Below are 20,755 nucleotides of genomic sequence, written 5' to 3'. Positions count from 1 at the left end.
TTTGTCTAATAGATTACAATTTGTTCATGTAAATGGGGAATCTTCTTCACAGACTAAAGTTAATTATGGAGTTCCACAAGGTTCTGTGCTAGGACCAATTTTATTCACTTTATACATGCTTTCCCTTAGGCAGTATTATTAGACGGTATTGCTTAAATTTTCATTGTTACGCAGATGATACCCAGCTTTATCTATCCATGAAGTCAGAGGACACACACCAATTAGCTAAACTGCAGGATTGTCTTACAGACATAAAGACATGGATGACCTCTAATTTCCTGCTTTTAAACTCAGATAAAACTGAAGTTATTGTACTTGGCCCCACAAATCTTAGAAACATGGTGTCTAACCAGATCCTTACTGTGGATGGCATTACCCTGACCTCTAGTAATACTGTGAGAATCTTGGAGTCATTTTTGATCAGGATATGTCATTCAAAGCGCATATTAAACAAATATGTAGGACTGCTTTTTTGCATTTACGCAATATCTCTAAAAATCAGAAAGGTCTTGTCTCAGAGTGATGCTGAAAAACTAATTCATGCATTTTATTTCCTCTAGGCTGGACTATTGTAATTCATTATTATCAGGTTGTCCTAAAAGTTCCCTAAAAAGCCTTCAGTTAATTCAAAATGCTGCAGCTAGAGTACTGACGGGGACTAGAAGGAGAGAGCATATCTCACCCATATTGGCCTCTCTTCATTGGCTTCCTGTTAATTCTAGAATAGAATTTAAAATTCTTCTTCTTACTTATAAGGTTTTGAATAATCAGGTCCCATCTTATCTTAGGGACCTCGTAGTACCATATCACCCCAATAGAGCGCTTCGCTCTCAGACTGCAGGCTTACTTGTAGTTCCTAGGGTTTGTAAGAGTAGAATGGGAGGCAGAGCCTTCAGCTTTCAGGCTCCTCTCCTGTGGAACCAGCTCCCAATTCAGATCAGGGAGACAGACACCCTCTCTACTTTTAAGATTAGGCTTAAAACTTTCCTTTTGCTAAAGCTTATAGTTAGGGCTGGATCAGGTGACCCTGAACCATCCCTTAGTTATGCTGCTATAGACGTAGACTGCTGGGGGGTTCCATGATGCACTGTTTCTTTCTCTTTTGGCTCTGTATGCACCACTCTGCATTTAATCATTAGTGATCGATCTCTGCTCCCCTCCACAGCATGTCTTTTCCTGCTTCTCTCCCTCAGCCCCAACCAGTCCCAGCAGAAGACTGCCCCTCCCTGAGCCTGGTTCTGCTGGAGGTTTCTTCCTGTTAAAAGGGAGTTTTTCCTTCCCACTGTAGCCAAGTGCTTGCTCACAGGGGTCGTTTTGACCGTTGGGGTTTTACATAATTATTGTATGGCCTTGCCTTACAATATAAAGCGCCTTGGGGCAACTGTTTGTTGTGATTTGGCGCTATATAAAAAAATTGATTGATTGATTGATTGTATTCACTCTACCGTACTGTTGTGACAAAAAGGGAGCTGAGCCAAAAGGCAAAGCTCTCAATCTACTGGTCAATTTTCGTTCCTACTCTCATCTACGGTCATGAGGGTTGGGTCATGACTGAAAGAACTAGATCGTGGTTAGGTTGTTGAGGATCACATGTGGCGTGCCCCAAGGGTCAGTCCTTGGGCCGTTGTTGTTTTTGTTGAATGTTAACGATATAGGTTTGGTGTCAAAGTCTGTGCATTGTATTTTGTTTGCTGATGACACGACTGTGTTCGGTAGTGGGGACAATTTGGAACAGCTTTTGGAAAGGATGGAGGGGAATTATTAAATTTTAAATATTGGTTTGATTCTAATAAATTGTCACTTCATTTTGGTAAGACTAAGTGTATTACTGTATATTTGGAAATAAGCCTAGGAATTTAAATAGAAACTTATCATTGAACAATGTTGAAATTGAAACTTACTGATGATAAATTAAGTCAAATTAAATTAAATTAATTAAATTATGTCAAATCTAAAATTTCAAAAGTTATTTCTATTTTGTACAAACCACATTATTTTCTCCCCAACATTCGTTAGTCATGCTGTATCATTCATTACTTGTTCCATATATGACCTATTCTATTGAAGTTTGGGGAAATACATATAAATCCAAAACAAATTCAGTTTTTCTGTTACAAAGAGGGCTGTAAGATTTCTAAGTAAAAAAAAACATATTACGAACCAACAAACCAACTGTCTGTGTATTTTGAAATTTCAAGATTTGGTTGATTATTTTATGTTACAGATCATGTACAAAGTTAAAAATAATCTTTTGCCTCTACACGTTCAAGAGTTGTTTAAAATGAGGGAGTCCATGTTGTGTGGGCTGCCAGAAGAGGAGGTACTGCTGGCCCACCACCAGAGGGCGCCCTGTCTGGAGTGCGGGCTCCAGGCACCAGAGGGCGCAGCCGCCTCACAGGAGCAGCCAGGGTGACAGCTGTCACGCATCACCTGCAACAGCTGTTACCAATCATCTGATCGGCAGGAGTATATCAGCAGGACGACGTCTCCACCTCTTTGCCGAGATATCGTTCTACCTGGAAGGTAACGTACCTCAGCTGACTGATTGACAGTGCTATTTTTGTGACTTTGTGCGTTGTAGTGTGGACTACTTTTCCAACGAGAGGTGGAGGTAGTTTTTCCTGCCATACGGATTCCTGGGTGCAAACGCGCCCTCCTTTAATTGCTTTTTGTTCCTCGCCAGCAGTTCCAGGTCCGACACGCGGAGGCAGTGGCCACCTGGGAGTTCGGGACTTGGCGGCTCCAGTATTCCCGGGGTCTGGTGGCGGAGGAAATCGTGTGTGGTTCCGGTTCTGCTTTGGACAGGCGTCTCCTATCTTCGAGCCTGCCCACACGACACCTTTGTGAATTGACACCTGTCTATTGTTGTAATCTGTTGTATTTGTTGTGCACATTCACAACAGTAAAGTGTTGTTATTTGACCTATTCCATTGTCCGTTCATTTGCGCCCCCTGTTGTGGGTCCGTGTACCTACACTTTCCCAACAGTCCAGTTATCATTTGCGAGGAACATTGAGATTTGAAAGAAGAAAGATTCAAACTACTGTTAAAAGTCATTGTATTTCTGTAAACGGTGTTAGAATATGGAATAATTGTGCTGATGGTATTAAATCATGTGGTTCATTAGTAGGTGTTAAAAGGCTCCATAAAAACAATGCAATTTCTTACTACAGTATGTTATGTTAGGCTAATTGTTTTTGTGGTTCTTTTTTCTTTTTTGATTACTTGCACATCATATATTTGATTGTTCTGTTCTGTTGTGTTCTGTTCAGTTACGTTATTTTCTGATTGCTATCTCATTGTGAGTGTATTTAACTGTGTATAGTAACTGGTGTACGGGGTGGGCGCTTATAAGCTTTTGCTTCAGCCCACGCCCTTTCGGCCACACCCAATTTGGGAAATCGCTTGAGTTATTGTTATATTTTCTTTTGTTTTTTGATTTGTTATCTTAGTAAGAGTTTTTTTTCTGTTGGTATTTTGTTCATGTGCGTGCTGAATAAACGTATTCATTCATTCATTCATTCAAGACAGGGGTGTGTCTTTCTAAATCACATCCAATCAACTGTATTTACCCCAAGTGGACTCCAATTAAGCTTCTCAAGGATGATCAGTGGAAACAGGATGCACCTGAGCTCAGTTTTGAGCTTCATGGCAAAGGCTGTGAACACTTATGTACATGTGATTAGTTTGTTTGTTTGTTTATATATATATATATATATATATATATATATATATATTGGCAAAAAAAAATCACATTGTCATTATGGGGTGTTGTGAGTAGAATTTTGGTGAAACTAATGAATATATTATATTTTGGAATAAGGCTGTAACTTAAATGTGGAAACAGTGAAGCGCTTTCAGTACTTTACAGACATACTCAGGAGCCAAATTATTAGCTCTGTGACAGACTGAAGTGAACAAAAATAAATAATTGTCCTCTCAAACACACCACCGGGAGTTTTGTTAGAAAATACAATATTGTTGACCTGACTTGTGTGTTCTGTAGGTCCGAGGCGAGCTTGGAGCTTCAACTGGTCCGTCAGGAGGACAGAGGACGATACTCACTCCATTTCTCATCTTCATTCTTCAGTGGTGTGCTGAACATTGATCTTCAAATTTATCGTAAGAAACTTGCTCCTTCTCTTCAAATTCAGCAGCTCCTCAGAGCGCCACACGAGTAAAGTCCAGATCTTACCCATCTACAACCCTAATTCCAATGAAGTTGGGATGTTGTGTAAAATGTAAATAAAAAATCTAATCAAATCAATTTTATTTATATAGCGCCAAATCACAACAAATAGTTGACCCAAGGCACTTTATATTGTAAGGCAAAGCCATACAGTAATTACGGAAAAACCCCAACGGTCAAAATGACCCCCTGTGAGCAAGCACTTGGCGACAGTGGGAAGGAAAAACTCCCTTTTAACAGGAAGAAACCTCCAGCAGAACCAGGCTCAGGGAGGGGCAGTCTTCTGCTGGGACTGGTTGGTGCTGAGGGAGAGAACCAGGAAAAAGACATACTGTGGAGGGGAGCAGAGATCAATCACTAATGATTAAATGCAGAGTGGTGCATACAGAGCAAAAAGAGAAATCAATCAATCAATCAATTTTTTTATATAGCGCCAAATCACAACAAACAGTTGTCCCAAGGCGCTTTATATTGTAAGGCAAAAGCCATACAATAATTATGTAAAACCCCAACGGTCAAAACGACCCCCTGTGAGCAAGCACTTGGCTACAGTGGGAAGGAAAAACTCCCTTTTAACAGGAAGAAACCTCCAGCAGAACCAGGCTCAGGGAGGGGCAGTCTTCTGCTGGGACTGGTTGGGGCTGAGGGAGAGAACCAGGAAAAAGTCATGCTGTGGAGGGGAGCAGAGATCGATCACTAATGATTAAATGCAGAGTGGTGCATACAGAGCAAAAAGAGAAAGAAACAGTGCATCATGGGAACCCCCCAGCAGTCTACGTCTATAGCAGCATAACTAAGGGATGGTTCAGGGTCACCTGATCCAGCCCTAAATATAAGCTTTAGCAAAAAGGAAAGTTTTAAGCCTAATCTTAAAAGTAGAGAGGGTGTCAGTCTCCCTGATCTGAATTGGGAGCTGGTTCCACAGGAGAGGAGCCTGAAAGCTGAAGGCTCTGCCTCCCATTCTACTCTTACAAACCCTAGGAACTACAAGTAAGCCTGCAGTCTGAGAGCGAAGCGCTCTATTGGGGTGATATGGTACTACGAGGTCCCTAAGATAAGATGGGACCTGATTATTCAAAACCTTATAAGTAAGAAGAAGAATTTTAAATTCTATTCTAGAATTAACAGGAAGCCAATGAAGAGAGGCCAATATGGGTGAGATATGCTCTCTCCTTCTAGTCCCCGTCAGTACTCTAGCTGCAGCATTTTGAATTAACTGAAGGCTTTTTAGGGAACTTTTAGGACAACCTGATAATAATGAATTACAATAGTCCAGCCTAGAGGAAATAAATGCATGAATTAGTTTTTCAGCATCACTCTGAGACAAGACCTTTCTGATTTTAGAGATATTGCGTAAATGCAAAAAAGCAGTCCTGCATATTTGTTTAATATGCGCTTTCAATGACATATCCTGATCAAAAATGACTCCAAGATTTCTCACAGTATTACTAGAGGTCAGGGTAATGCCATCCAGAGTAACGATCTGGTTAGACACCATGTTTCTAAGATTTGTGGGGCCAAGTACAATAACTTCAGTTTTATCTGAGTTTAAAAGCAGGAAATTAGAGGTCATCCATGTCCTTATGTTTGTAAGACAATCCTGCAGTTTAGCTAATTGGTGTGTGTCCTCTGGCTTCATGGATAGATAAAGCTGGGTATCATCTGCGTAACAATGAAAATTTAAGCAATGCTGTCTAATAATACTGCCTAAGGGAAGCATGTATAAAGTGAATAAAACTGGTCCTAGCACAGAACCTTGTGGAACTCCATAATTAACCTTAGTCTGTGAAGAAGATTCCCCATTTACATGAACAAATTGTAATCTATTAGATAAATATGATTCAAACCACCGCAGCGCAGTGCCTTTAATACCTATGGCATGCTCTAATCTCTGTAATAAAATTTTATGGTCAACAGTATCAAAAGCAGCACTGAGGTCTAACAGAACAAGCACAGAGATGAGTCCACTGTCTGAGGCCATAAGAAGATCTATTGTAACCTTCACTAATGCTGTTTCTGTACTATTCTAATCTATTTAAGCATAAAAATTCAAAAAGAAAAATAATATAGCACCTTCAACTGCACCACAGACTAAAACAGTTAAATGTGGTCTATTAAACATTAGGTCTCTCTATTCTAAGTCCCTGTTAGTAAATGATATAATAATTGATGAACATATTGATTTATTCTGCCTTACAGAAATCTGGTTACAGCAGGATGAATATGTTAGTTTAAATGAGTCAACACCCCCGAGTCACACTAACTGCCAGAACGCTCGTAGCACGGGCCGAGGCGGAGGATTAGCAGCAATCTTCCATTCCAGCTTATTAATTATTCAAAAACCCAGACAGAGCTTTAATTCATTTGAAAGCTTGACTCTTAGTCTTGTCCATCCAAACTGGAAGTCCCAAAAAACCAGTTTTATTGTTGTTATCTATCGTCCTCCTCGTCGTTACTGTGAGTTCTCTGTGAATTTTCAGACCTTTTGTCTGACTTAGTGCTTAGCTCAGATAAGATAATTATAGTGGGCGATTTTAACATCCACCCAGATGCTGAGAATGACAGCCTCAACACTGCATTTAATCTATTATTAGACTCAATTGGCTTTGCTCAAAATGTAAATGAGTCCACCCACCACTTTAATCATATCTTAGATCTTGTTCTGACTTATGGTATGGAAATAGAAGACTTAACAGTATTCCCTGAAAACGCCCTTCTGTCTGATCATTTCTTAATAACATTTACATTTACTCTGATGGACTACCCAGCAGTGGGGAATAAGTTTCATTACACTAGAAGTCTTTCAGAAAGCGCTGTAACTAGGTTTAAGGATATGTTTCCTTCTTTATGTTCCCTAATGCCATATAACAACACAGTGCAGAGTAGCTACCTAAACTCTGTAAGTGAGATAGAGTATCTTGTCAATAGTTTTACATTCTCATTGAAGACAACTTTGGATGCTGTAGCTCCTCTGAAAAAGAGAGCTTTAAATCATAAGTGCCTGACTTCGAAAAACCACACCATAACCCGATGTTATTTGTACTTTTCCTCTTGTTGGACTGCCTTTACATGTCCCAAACCCAGCTTACTGTTACAGTAAACCGTCTTAAATGACAGAGCTACATGTCTGACTCCTGCATTTGTGTCCAGTCATTCCTGTCCACTGAACCTGTTTGATCAATCTGGCCAACAATTGGCACAGTGGACTCAAACAGTTTCCAGCTCGCGGTATGCCATCACAGTTGGCAGTTGTCCCAACAGGAAGACCGGTTCCCCACACTCAGCTCTGGCTTTAGTGAGCTAGCTAAATACCAAAACACCTTCATGTCATTCGTGAGCACCCAGATTGGACAACTACTGTCAAAGTTCAACCTTCAGACCAGCACAGACCCAGCTACCAGTAGCACCAGCTCTACATCTCCGGTTTCGACAGCATCCTCACCAGCTCCTGTACCTGAACCTGTCTTCTGTAACCAGCTGTCTCACCCTGAACGATTCTAGGGAGAATCTGGTGACGATAAGCCATTTATTACCCAGTGTGTCTTACTGTACATTACGAACTTATAGCTTCAATGTTTCCATCTGAAAAGACAAAGATAGCATTCATGATCATTCACCTGACCGGCCAGGCTGCAGCGTGGGTTACGGCAGAAAGGAATCACCAGTCTGCCTCACATACTTCCCTCCAAGCCTTCAGCAGGTGTTCCAGCACACATCCCCGGGGCACGAGGTGGCACGCTCACTCCTGAGGCTGAAGCAGGGCAATCGCCGCATTACTATGCCATCGACTTTCACATTCTGGCAGCTAAAAGTGAATGGAATCCTGCTGCTCTTCTTGATGTATTCTTCCAGGGGCTGACATCCAGGACCAACTCATCACCATCAACGTCCTGGAGGACCTTGATGAGCTCATTGCACTGGCAATCCGGACCGATCATCGCATGTTGGATGGACCCTGCAGAGAAGCTTCACACCGCTGTCAACTCATCTCAGAGCAGCACCAAGGAGTCCATGCAGCTGGGATGAACCCGTCTCTCTCCGGAGGACCGTCGTTGCTATCGGGAGGATGGTTTATGTATTTACTGTGGTCAGTTGGGTCACATGATCTCCAGCTGTCCAGTCAGGGGTGCCTCCGAGATCCAAATCTATTCTTCGGGTCAGCCAAAATTCCATCTCCTCCTCTTTGTCTCAGAATGAACTTCCCGCAAAACTGATCATTCATCAGTTTCCATCCCAGCATTCATTGATTCTGGTTCTGATGCTAATTTAATGTTGTCTTCTCTTGCCAGGGCCCTATGCCTTAGATCATTTCATCTGTCGAGCCCTCTGGTGGTAAAATCATTCATATCCCTTGGTTTATTTGACTTTGGCACAAGAATTATAGTAGCTGTTTGCCAAATAGATGGAATCTCATCACTATCGGCACCCCTCTGAAAAAGCTGAGTGACCACAGCACTGAGCTGGACAGCACAGTGACACAGTGTATGTCCACAGATTAAATCAGGGCCGGCAGCCTTCCTCAGCTTCACTGAACAGAGATGTGACTGTTTCCTGGGTAATCACAAGGGCACAATTATTAACAAGGGACTCCATCAACCCAGAAATATTATGAAGGAAATCACTCCTTTCCCAATGAGAGAAAAAAGAATTATAATCATCTGCCAAGTCGTTCCCAGTCACACTGACGACTGTAACAGGATGTTTATTTAATCTGGGTGGACTGATTGATGGATGTCATGGACTTAATTCCACTCCACGCAGCCCTTAGGTCTCCACCACAAAACGGATTTTCAATTTTATCCCTATACTTCAGTGTTGCCTTCCTGACTTCCACCTTTACCTCCTTGGAGACAGACAGCCTTTATCTCTAATGGATCACTAAGTAGAAAACCCTTTTCGTTTTGTTGATAACTGATTTCAGTTCTTTTGTGACCCTAGGCTTATTATTAGGGTAAGTAACCACCTCCTTAGTGGTGACCACCAGATCCACACAGAAGGTCATGTAAGAGGATATAGTGTCTGTAAGTTCATCAATATCCTCAAATGCATCACAGAAGCGCTGCCACTCTGTGCGCTCAAAGCCTGAGAGGAGGAAATGCTGCTTTCTGACCACCTTTTTATGGTTCGTTCCCCATGTTCGAGGCGTTGGAAGCAACATTTATACACAGACATGAGAAAAACTGTTATGATACAAAGCCCCAAAAGAAGGCATCGGCAAAGACTCGTCTGCTCCACTGACTGAACCATCACACAGATCCAGTGTCGTGTTCTTCCATGTCGTAGCACAGGTGACATATTGTTCATAGGTTCTAAGAGTTTTATCAAGTTTACAATGATTAAAATCACCAAGGATGAATTTTGGTGCATCTGGGCAAATCGCGTCGAAGTGTTGTGCAACATCAGTGATCAGCTGAGCAGCAGCTGATGCGTTCGCTCGCGGATGAATATACATCAAAGTGTAAAACAGTTGTTGGAATTTGCCAGGCAGGCAAAAGCGGTGGATTGAGATGGACAGTAGCTGTGCATATCCTCTTTTTAACCGTTATGGTTTTACAGTACCTTTGGTTGACGTAGAGACATATGCCTCCTCTGCGGCTCTTCCCGGTGGTCTCCAGGGACTGGTCCAGGCGAATCAGGCTTCCAAACCCACTTAGCTCCAGGTCCGAGTTCGGGACCAATTCACTGAGCAAAGTTTACGTAAATGCAATGAGACAAATGTCTTTTAATTCTCTTTGAAAGTTGGCGCTTGCCTCAAGTTCATCCATTTTGTGCTGGATAGATTGTACATTTGACAGCAAGACAGTGGGAAGGGGCAGTATCTTACGGCGTCTGTCAAGTTGGAGATTCTTTAATGTTTGGCAAATTCACCTCTCCTTTCCCGTTTTCAAACTAGCCAACTTACGGAGCTCTGTCAGGATGCTTGCAGGGACATCACTGGTAGAAGACGTCCAGAAAGATAAGATGAGCTCCCAACTGAGAGAAACTCTCTGTGAGCCGCCGTGTCCCTCACAGCGTGACATAAGCAAGAGGGAAAAGGTGGCACTGACACACAGAAAAGTGCGACAAACTTAACAGGAGTCCTTGGTATCCACATATCTGGAGCACTGACGGGTTCAATCACACATCAGACTTAAAAAACAAATAAAATACGTCAGAACACTGGCTAAAACAAAGAGGAACACGCTGAGGAAGGCTGGAGATCCTACCTTAAATGCAGAGGTAGGCACAGTTCCACTCATCTGCAAATTATCGAAGATAATGTTATCTTTATCAGACAAGGTTTTCAAATAACTTTGAAAACTATCAGCAGACCAATGAGATTCCCATAAATTTAGGTGTGATCATTTTTAGAGCACTAACATATTTTACAGGCAGAGTGAACAAAGCTTAACAGCGAAAAACATTTGTGAATTCTGAAATCATAGATTTTAGCAAGTACCTGTTAAATGTTTCCAGACAGAGAGACAGACAGAGAGACAGGCAGACAGATAGACAGGCGTACAGACAAACAGACAGGTAGACAGACAGCTCCATCCTCTGGACACAGAAGAGAGAGAGAGAAAAAAGATCATTTCTCTTTACATCATAATGACTCATCAGCAAATCACGCAAATCACATTAATGTCAAGTCTGTGTTTTATAAACTGAAGATATCAGCTATATCTCATGAGGTTCATGTTGTGGTGAAATATGAAACCTGTGTATCTCTTGAGGTTTGTGTTGTGGTGTTATAAGAATCCAGTGTATCTCATGCAGTTTGTGTTGTGGTGATATATGAAGTGTGTCTCATGCGGTTCATTTTATGGTGATATATGAAGCCTGTGTGTCTCCTGTGGTTCATGTTGTGGTGATATATGAAGCCTGTGTATCTCATGAGGTTCATGTTGTGGTGTTATATGAAGCCTCTGTATCTCTTGAGGTTCGTGTTGTGGTGAAATATGAAGCCTCTGTATCTCATGCGGTTCATGTTGCTGTGATATATGAAGCATGTGTATCTCATGCAATTTGTGTTGTGGTGATATATGAAATCTGTGTATCTTATGCGGTTCATGTTGTGGTGTTATAAGAATCCAGTGTATCTCATGCAGTTTGTGTTGTGGTGATATATGAAGTGTGTCTCATGCGGTTCATTTTATGGTGATATATGAAGCCTGTGTATCTCATGAGGTTCATGTTGTGGTGTTATATGAAGCCTCTGTATCGCTTGAGGTTCGTGTTGTGGTGTTATATGAAGCCTGTGTATCTCTTGAGGTTCGTGTTGTGGTGTTATATGAAGCCTGTGTATCTCATGAGGTTCATGTTGTGGTGAAATATGAAGCCTGTGTATCTCTTGAGGTTCGTGTTGTGGTGTTATATGAAGCCTGTGTATCTCTTGAGGTTCATGTTGTGGTGTTATATGAAGCCTGTGTATCTCATGAGGTTCATGTTGTGGTGAAATATGAAGCCTAATGTATCTCATGTGGTTCATGTTGCTTTGATATATGAAGCATGTGTATCTCATGCAATTTGTGTTGTGGTGATATATGAAACCTGTGTATCTTATGCGGTTCATGTTGTGGTGTTATAAGAATCCAGTGTCTCTCATGCGGTTCATGTTGTGGTGATTATATGAAGCCTGTGTGTCTCCTGTGGTTCATGTTGTGGTGATATATGAAACCTGTGTGTCTCATGCGGTTCATGTTGTGGTGATATATGAAACCTGTGTGTCTCATGCGGTTCATGTTGTGGTGATACATGAAGCCTGTGTATCTCATGAGGTTCATGTTGTGGTGATATATGAAGCCTGTGTATCTCTTGAGGTTCGTGTTGTGGTGTTATATGAAGCCTGTGTATCTCATGAGGTTCATGTTGTGGTGATATATGAAGCCTGTGTGTTTCATGAGTTTCATGTTGTGGTGATATATGAAGCCTGTGTATCTCATGAGGTTCATGATGTGGTGATATATGAAGCCTGTGTATCTCATGCGGTTCATGTTGTGGTGATATATGAAGCCTGTGTGTATCTCTTGAGGTTCGTGTTGTGGTGATTATATGAAGACTGTGTATCTCATGAGGTTCATGTTGTGGTGATATATGAAGCCTGTGTGTTTCATGAGTTTCATGTTGTGGTGATATATGAAGCCTGTGTATCTCATGAGGTTCATGATGTGGTGATATATGAAGCCTGTGTATCTCATGCGGTTCATGTTGTGGTGATATATGAAGCCTGTGTATCTCATGAGGTTCATGTTGTGGTGATATATGAAGCCTGTGTATCCCATGAGGTTCATGTTGTGGTGATATATGAAGCCTGTTTATCTCATGAGGTTCGTGTTGTGATGATTATATGAAGCCTGTGTATCTCATGCAGTTAATGTTGTGGTGATATATGAAACCTGTGTGTCTCCTGTGGTTCATGTCGTGGTGATATATGAAACCTGTGTGTCTCATGCGGTTCATGTTGTGGTGATATATGAAGCCTGTGTATCTCATGAGGTTCATGTTGTGGTGATATATGAAACCTGTGTATCCCATGAGGTTCATGTTGTGGTGATATATGAAGCCTGTTTATCTCATGAGGTTCGTGTTGTGATGATTATATGAAGCCTGTCTATCTCATGCGATTAATGTTGTGGTGATATATGAAGCATGTTTATCTCATGAGGTTCATGTTGTGGTGATATATGAAGCCTGTGTATCTCTTGAGGTTCATGTTGTGGTGATATATGAAGCCTGTGTATCTCTTGAGGTTCATGTTGTGGTGATATATGAAGCCTGTGTATCTCATGAGGTTCATGTTGTGGTGATATATGAAGCCTGTGTATCTCTTGAGGTTCGTGTTGTGGTGTTATATGAAGCCTGTGTATCTCATGAGGTTCATGTTGTGGTGAAATATGAAGCCTCTGTATCTCATGCGGTTCATGTTGCTGTGATATATGAAGCATGTGTATCTCATGCAATTTGTGTTGTGGTGATATATGAAATCTGTGTATCTTATGCGGTTCATGTTGTGGTGTTATAAGAATCCAGTGTATCTCATGCAGTTCATGTTGTGGTGATATATGAAGTGTGTCTCATGCGGTTCATTTTATGGTGATATATGAAGCCTGTGTATCTCATGCGATTCATGTTGTGGTGATATATAAAGCCCGTGTGTCTCATGAGGTTCATGTTGTGGTGATATATGAAGCCTGTGTATCTCATGTAGTTAATGTGGTGATATATGAAGCCTGTGTATCTCATGAGGTTCATGTTGTGGTGATATATGAAGCCTGTGCATCTCATGCAGTTCATGTTGTGGTGTTATATGAAGCCCTTGTATCACATGAGGTTCATGTTGTGGTGATATATGAAACCTGTGTATCTCTTGAGGTTCGTGTTGTGGTGATTATATGAAGCCTGTGTCTCTCATGCAGTTCATGTTGTGGTGATATATGAAGCCTGTGTATCCCATGAGGTTCATGTTGTGGTGATATATGAAGCCTGTTTATCTCATGAGGTTCATGTTGTGATGATTATATGAAGCCTGTGTATCTCATGCGGTTAATGTTGTGGTGATATATGAAGCATGTTTATCTCATGAGGTTCATGTTGTGGTGATATATGAAGCCTGTGTATCTCTTGAGGTTCATGTTGTGGTGATTATATGAAGCCTGTATATCTCACGCGGTTAATGTTGTGGTGATATATGAAACCTGTGTGTCTCCTGTGGTTCATGTCGTGGTGATATATGAAACCTGTGTGTCTCATGCGGTTCATGTTGTGGTGATATATGAAGGCTGTGTACCTCAGGAGGTTCATGTTGTGGTGATATATCAATCAATCAATCAATCAACTTTTTTCTTATATAGCGCCAAATCACAACAAACAGTTGCCCCAAGGCGCTCCATATTGTAAGGCAAGGCCATACAATAATTATGAAAAACCCCAACGGTCAAAACGACCCCCTATGAGCAAGCACTTGGCCACAGTGGGAAGGAAAAACTCCCTTTTAACAGGAAGAAACCTCCAGCAGAACCAGGCTCAGGGAGGGGCAGTCTTCTGCTGAGACTGGTTGGGGCTGAGGGAAAGAACCAGGAAAAAGACATGCCGAGAAGGGGGGCAGAGATCGATCACTAATGATTAAATGCAGAGTGATGAATACAGAGCAAAAAGAGAAAGAAACAGTGCATCATGGGAACCCCCCCACAGTCGACGTCTAAAGCAACATAACCAAGGGATGGTCCAGGGTCACCCGATCCAGCCCTAACTATAAGCCTTAGCGAAAAGGAAAGTTTTAAGCCTAATCTTAAAAGTAGAGAGGGTATCTGTCTCCCTGATCTGAATTGGGAGCTGGTTCCACAGGAGAGGAGCCTGAAAGCTGAAGGCTCTGCCTCCCATTCTACTCTTACAAACCCTAGGAACTACAAGTAAGCCCGCAGTCTGAGAGCGAAGCGCTCTAATGGGGTAATATGGTACTACGAGGTCCCTAAGATAAGATGGGACCTGATTATTCAAAACCTTATAAGTAAGAAGAAGAATTTTAAATTCTATTCTAGAATTAACAGGAAGCCAATGAAGAGAGGCCAACACGGGTGAGATATGCTCTCTCCTGCTAGTCCCCGTCAGTACTCTAGCTGCAGCATTCTGAACCAACTGAAGGCTTTTTAGGGAACTTTTAGGACAACCTGATAATAATGAATTACAATAGTCCAGCCTAGAGGAAATAAATGCATGAATTAGTTTTTCAGCATCACTCTGAGACAAGACCTTTCTGATTTTAGAGATATTGCGTAAATGCAAAAAGGCAGTCCTACATATTTGTTTAATATGCGCTTTGAATGACGTATCCTGATCAAAAATGACTCCAAGATTTCTCACAGTATTACTAGAGATCAGGGAAATGCCATCCAGAGTAACGATCTGGTTAGACACCATGCTTCTAAGATTTGTGGGGCCAAGTACAATAACTTCAGTTTTATCTGAGTTTAAAAGCAGGAAATTAGAGGTCATCCATGTCTTTATGTCTGTAAGACAATCCTGCAGTTTAGCTAATTGGTGTGTATCCTCTGGCTTCATGGATAGATAAAGCTGGGTATCATCTGCGTAACAATGAAAATTTAAGCAATACCGTCTAATAATACTGCCTAAGGGAAGCATGTATAAAGTGAATAAAATTGGTCCTAGCACAGAACCTTGTGGAACTCCATAATTAACTTTAGTCTGTGAAGAAGATTCCCCATTTACATGAACAAACTGTAATCTATTAGACAAATATGATTCAAACCACCGCAGCGCAGTGCCTTTAATACCTATGACATGCTCTAATCTCTGTAATAAAATTTTATGGTCAACAGTATCAAAAGCAGCACTGAGGTCCAACAGAACAAGCACAGAGATAAGTCCACTGTCCGAAGCCATAAGAAGATTTGTAACCTTCACTAATGCTGTTTCTGTACTATGATGAATTCTAAAACCTGACTGAAACTCTTCAAATAGACCATTCCTCTGCAGGTGATCAGTTAGCTGTTTTACAACTACCCTCTCAAGAATCTTTGAGAGAAAAGGAAGGTTGGAGATTGGCCTATAATTAGCTAAGATAGCTGGGTCAAGTGATGGCTTTTTAAGTAATGGTTTAATTACTGCCACCTTAAAAGCCTGTGGTACATAACCAACTAACAAAGATAGATTGATCATATTTAAGATTGAAGCATTAAATAATGGTCGGACTTCCTTGAGCAGCCTGGCAGGAATGGGGTCTAATAAACATGTTGATGGTTTGGATGAAGTAACTAATGAAAATAACTCAGACAGAACAATCGGAGAGAAAGAGTCTAACCAAATACCGGCATCACTGAAAGCAGCCAAAGATAACGATACATCTTTGGGATGGTTATGAGTAATTTTTTCTCTAATAGTCAAAATTTTGTTAGCAAAGAAAGTCATGAAGTCATTACTAGTTAAAGTTAATGGAATACTCAGCTCAATAGAGCTCTGACTCTTTGTCAGCCTGGCTACAGTGCTGAAAAGAAACCTGGGGTTGTTCTTATTTTCTTCAATTAGTGATGAGTAGAAAGATGTCCTAGCTTTACGGAGGGCTTTTTTATAGAGCAACAAACTCTTTTTCCAGGCTAAGTGAAGATCTTCTAAATTAGTGAGACGCCATTTCCTCTCCAACTTACGGGTTATCTGCTTTAAGCTACGAGTTTGTGAGTTATACCACGGAGTCAGACACTTCTGATTTGAAGCTCTCTTTTTCAGAGGAGCTACAGCATCCAAAGTTGTCTTCAATGAGGATGTAAAACTATTGACGAGATACTCTATCTCCCTTACAGAGTTTAGGTAGCTACTCTGCTCTGTGTTGGTATATGACATTAGAGAACATAAAGAAGGAATCATATCCTTAAACCTAGTTACAGCGCTTTCTGAAAGACTTCTAGTGTAATGAAACTTATTCCCCACTGCAGGGTAGTCCATCAGGGTAAATGTAAATGTTATTAAAAAATGATCAGACAGAAGGGAGTTTTCAGGGAATACTGTTAAGTCTTCTATTTCCATACCATAAGTCAGAACAAGATCTAAAATATGATTAAAGTGGTGGGTGGACTCATTTACTTTTTGAGCAAAGCCGATAGAGTCTAATAATAGATTAAATGCAGTGTTGAGGCTGTCATTCTCAGCATCTGTGTGGATGTTAAAATCGCCCACTATAATTATCTTATCTGAGCTAAGCACTAAGTCAGACAAAAGGTCTGAAAATTCACAGAGAAACTCACAGTAACGACCAGGTGGATGATAGATAATAACAATAATATATGAAGCCTGTGTATCTCATGAGGTTCATGATGTGGTGATATATGAAGCCTGTGTATCTCATGCGGTTCATGTTGTGGTGATATATGAAGCTTGTGTATCTCATGAGCTTCATGTTGTGGTGATATATGAAGCCTGTGTATCTCATGAGGTTCATGTTGTGGTGATATATGAAGCCTGTGTAACCCATGAGGTTCATGTTGTGGTGATATATGAAGCCTGTTTATCTCATGAGGTTCGTGTTGTGATGATTATATGAAGCCTGTGTATCTCATGCAGTTAATGTTGTGGTGATATATGAAACCTGTGTGTCTCCTGTGGTTCATGTCGTGGTGATATATGAAACCTGTGTGTCTCATGCGGTTCATGTTGTGGTGATATATGAAGCCTGTGTATCTCAGGAGGTTCATGTTGTGGTGATATATGAAGCCTGTGTATCTCATGAGGTTCATGTTGTGGTGATATATGAAGCCTGTGTATCCCATGAGGTTCATGTTGTGGTGATATATGAAGCCTGTTTATCTCATGAGGTTCGTGTTGTGATGATTATATGAAGCCTGTCTATCTCATGCGGTTCATGTTGTGGTGATATATGAAGCATGTTTATCTCATGAGGTTCATGTTGTGGTGATATATGAAGCCTGTGTATCTCATGAGGTTCATGTTGTGGTGATATATGAAGCCTGTGTATCTCTTGAGGTTCATGTTGTGGTGATATATGAAGCCTGTGTATCTCTTGAGGTTCATGTTGTGGTGATATATGAAGCCTGTGTATCTCATGAGGTTCATGTTGTGGTGATATATGAAGCCTGTGTATCTCTTGAGGTTCGTGTTGTGGTGTTATATGAAGCCTGTGTATCTCATGAGGTTCATGTTGTGGTGAAAGATGAAGCCTCTGTATCTCATGCGGTTCATGTTGCTGTGATATATGAAGCATGTGTATCTCATGCAATTTGTCTTGTGGTGATATATGAAATCTGTGTATCTAACTACAAGTATATCTCATGAGGTTCGTGTTGTGATGATTATATGAAGCCTGTGTATCTCATGCGGTTAATGTTGTGGTGATATATGAAGCATGTTTATCTCATGAGGTTCATGTTGTGGTGATATATGAAGCCTGTGTATCTCATGAGGTTCATGTTGTGGTGATATATGAAGCCTTTGTATCTCTTGAGGTTCATGTTGTGGTGATATATGAAGCCTGTGTATCTCTTGAGGTTCATGTTGTGGTGATATATGAAGCCTGTGTATCTCTTGAGGTTCGTGTTGTGTGTTATATTCAATTCAATTCAATTTTTTTTTATATAGCGACAAATCACAACAAACAGTTGCCCCAAGGCGCTTTATATTGTAAGGCAAGGCCATACAATAATTATGTAAAACCCCAACGGTCAAAACGACCCCCTGTGAGCAAGCACTTGGCGACAGTGGGAAGGAAAAACTCCCTTTTAACAGGAAGAAACCTCCAGCAGAACCAGGCTCAGGGAGGGGCAGTCTTCTGCTGGGACTGGTTGGGGCTGAGGGAGAGAACCAGGAAAAAGACATGCTGTGGAGGGGAGCAGAGATCGATCACTAATAATTAAATGCAGAGTGGTGCATACAGAGCAAAAAGAGAAAGAAACAGTGCATCATGGGAACCCCCCAGCAGTCTAAGTCTATAGCAGCATAACTAAGGGATGGTTCAGGGTCACCTGATCCAGCCCTAACTATAAGCTTTAGCAAAAAGGAAAGTTTTAAGCCTAATCTTAAAAGTAGAGAGGGTGTCTGTCTCCCTGATCTGAATTGGGAGCTGGTTCCACAGGAGAGGAGCCTGAAAGCTGAAGGCTCTGCCTCCCATTCTACTCTTACAAACCCTAGGAACTACAAGTAAGCCTGCAGTCTGAGAGCGAAGCGCTCTATTGGGGTGATATGGTACTACGAGGTCCCTAAGATAAGATGGGACCTGATTATTCAAAACCTTATAAGTAAGAAGAAGAATTTTAAATTCTATTCTAGAATTAACAGGAAGCCAATGAAGAGAGGCCAATATGGGTGAGATATGCTCTCTCCTTCTAGTCCCCGTTAGTACTCTAGCTGCAGCATTTTGAATTAACTGAAGGCTTTTTAGGGAACTTTTAGGACAACCTGATAATAATGAATTACAATAGTCCAGCCTAGAGGAAATAAATGCATGAATTAGTTTTTCAGCATCACTCTGAGACAAGACCTTTCTAATTTTAGAGATATTGCGTAAATGCAAAAAAGCAGTCCTACATATTTGTTTAATATGCGCTTTGAATGACATATCCTGATCAAAAATGACTCCAAGATTTCTCACAGTATTACTAGAGGTCAGGGTAATGCCATCCACAATAAGGATCTGGTTAGACACCATGTTTCTAAGATTTGTGGGGCCAAGTACAATAACTTCAGTTTTATCTGAGTTTAAAAGCAGGAAATTAGAGGTCATCCATGTCTTTATGTCTGTAAGACAATCCTGCAGTTTAGCTAATTGGTGTGTGTCCTCTGCCTTCATGGATAGATAAAGCTGGGTATCATCTGCGTAACAATGAAAATTTAAGCAATACCGTCTAATAATACTGCCTAAGGGAAGCATGTATAAAGTGAATAAAATTGGTCCTAGTACAGAACCTTGTGGAACTCCATAATTAACCTTAGTCTGTGAAGAAGATTCCCCATTTACATGAACAAATTGTAATCTATTAGACAAATATGATTCAAACCACCGCAGCGCAGTGCCTTTAATACCTATGGCATGCTCTAATCTCTGTAATAAAATTTTATGGTCATCAGTATCAAAAGCAGCACTGAGGTCTAACAGAACAAGCACAGAGAAGAAGATCATTTGTAACCTTCACTAATGCTGTTTCTGTACTATGATGAATTCTAAAACCTGACTGAAACTCTTCAAATAGACCATTCCTCTGCAGATGATCAGTTAGCTGTTTTACAACTACCCTTTCAAGAATTTTTGAGAGAAAAGGAAGGTTGGAGATTGGCCTATAATTAGCTAAGATAGCTGGGTCAAGTGATGGCTTTTTAAGTAATGGTTTAATTACTGCCACCTTAAAAGCCTGTGGTACATAGCCAACTAACAAAGATAGATTGATCATATTTAAGATCGAAGCATTAAATAATGGTAGGGCTTCCTTGAGCAGCCTGGTAGGAATGGGGTCTAATAGACATGTTGATGGTTTGGATGAAGTAACTAATGAAAATAACTCAGACAGAACAATCGGAGAGAAAGAGTCTAACCAAATACCGGCATCACTGAAAGCAGCCAAAGATAACGATACGTCTTTGGGATGGTTATGACTAATTTTTTCTCTAATAGTTAAAATTTTGTTAGCAAAGAAAGTCATGAAGTCATTACTAGTTAAAGTTAATGGAATACTCAGCTCAATAGAGCTCTGACTCTTTGTCAGCCTGGCTACAGTGCTGAAAAGAAACCTGGGGTTCTTATTTTCTTCAATTAGTGATGAGTAGAAAGATGTCCTAGCTTTACGGAGGGCTTTTTTATAGAGCAACAGACTCTTTTTCCAGTCTAAATGAAGATCTTCTAAATTAGTGAGACGCCATTTCCTCTCCAAATTACGGGTTATCTGCTTTAAGCTGCGAGTTTGTGAGTTATACCACGGAGTCAGGCACTTCTGATTTAAAGCTCTCTTTTTCAGAGGAGCTACAGCATCCAAAGTTGTCTTCAATGAGGATGTAAAACTACTGACGAGATACTCTATCTCACTGACAGAGTTTAGGTAGCTACTCTGCACTGTGTTGGTATATGGCATTAGAG

The 20,755-nt window shown here is 40.9% G+C and overlaps 1 protein-coding gene across 1 annotated transcript in view; it reads left to right on the top strand.

Annotated features, from left to right (window-relative positions):
• csf1rb (colony stimulating factor 1 receptor, b) overlaps positions 1 to 20,755 on the top strand; it is a 208,674-nt gene that overhangs the window by 94,571 nt on the left and 93,348 nt on the right. Inside the window, exon 7 of the mRNA XM_034177555.1 lies at positions 4,006 to 4,121. Coding sequence (XP_034033446.1) covers positions 4,006 to 4,121 — 116 coding nt within the window. The remainder of the gene's footprint in view (positions 1 to 4,005; positions 4,122 to 20,755) is intronic.

This window comes from Thalassophryne amazonica, chromosome 9, assembly GCF_902500255.1.
Source record: "Thalassophryne amazonica chromosome 9, fThaAma1.1, whole genome shotgun sequence".
In the NCBI taxonomy this organism is placed as follows: Eukaryota; Metazoa; Chordata; class Actinopteri; order Batrachoidiformes; family Batrachoididae; genus Thalassophryne; species Thalassophryne amazonica.
This window is presented reverse-complemented; position numbering and strand designations above follow the sequence as displayed.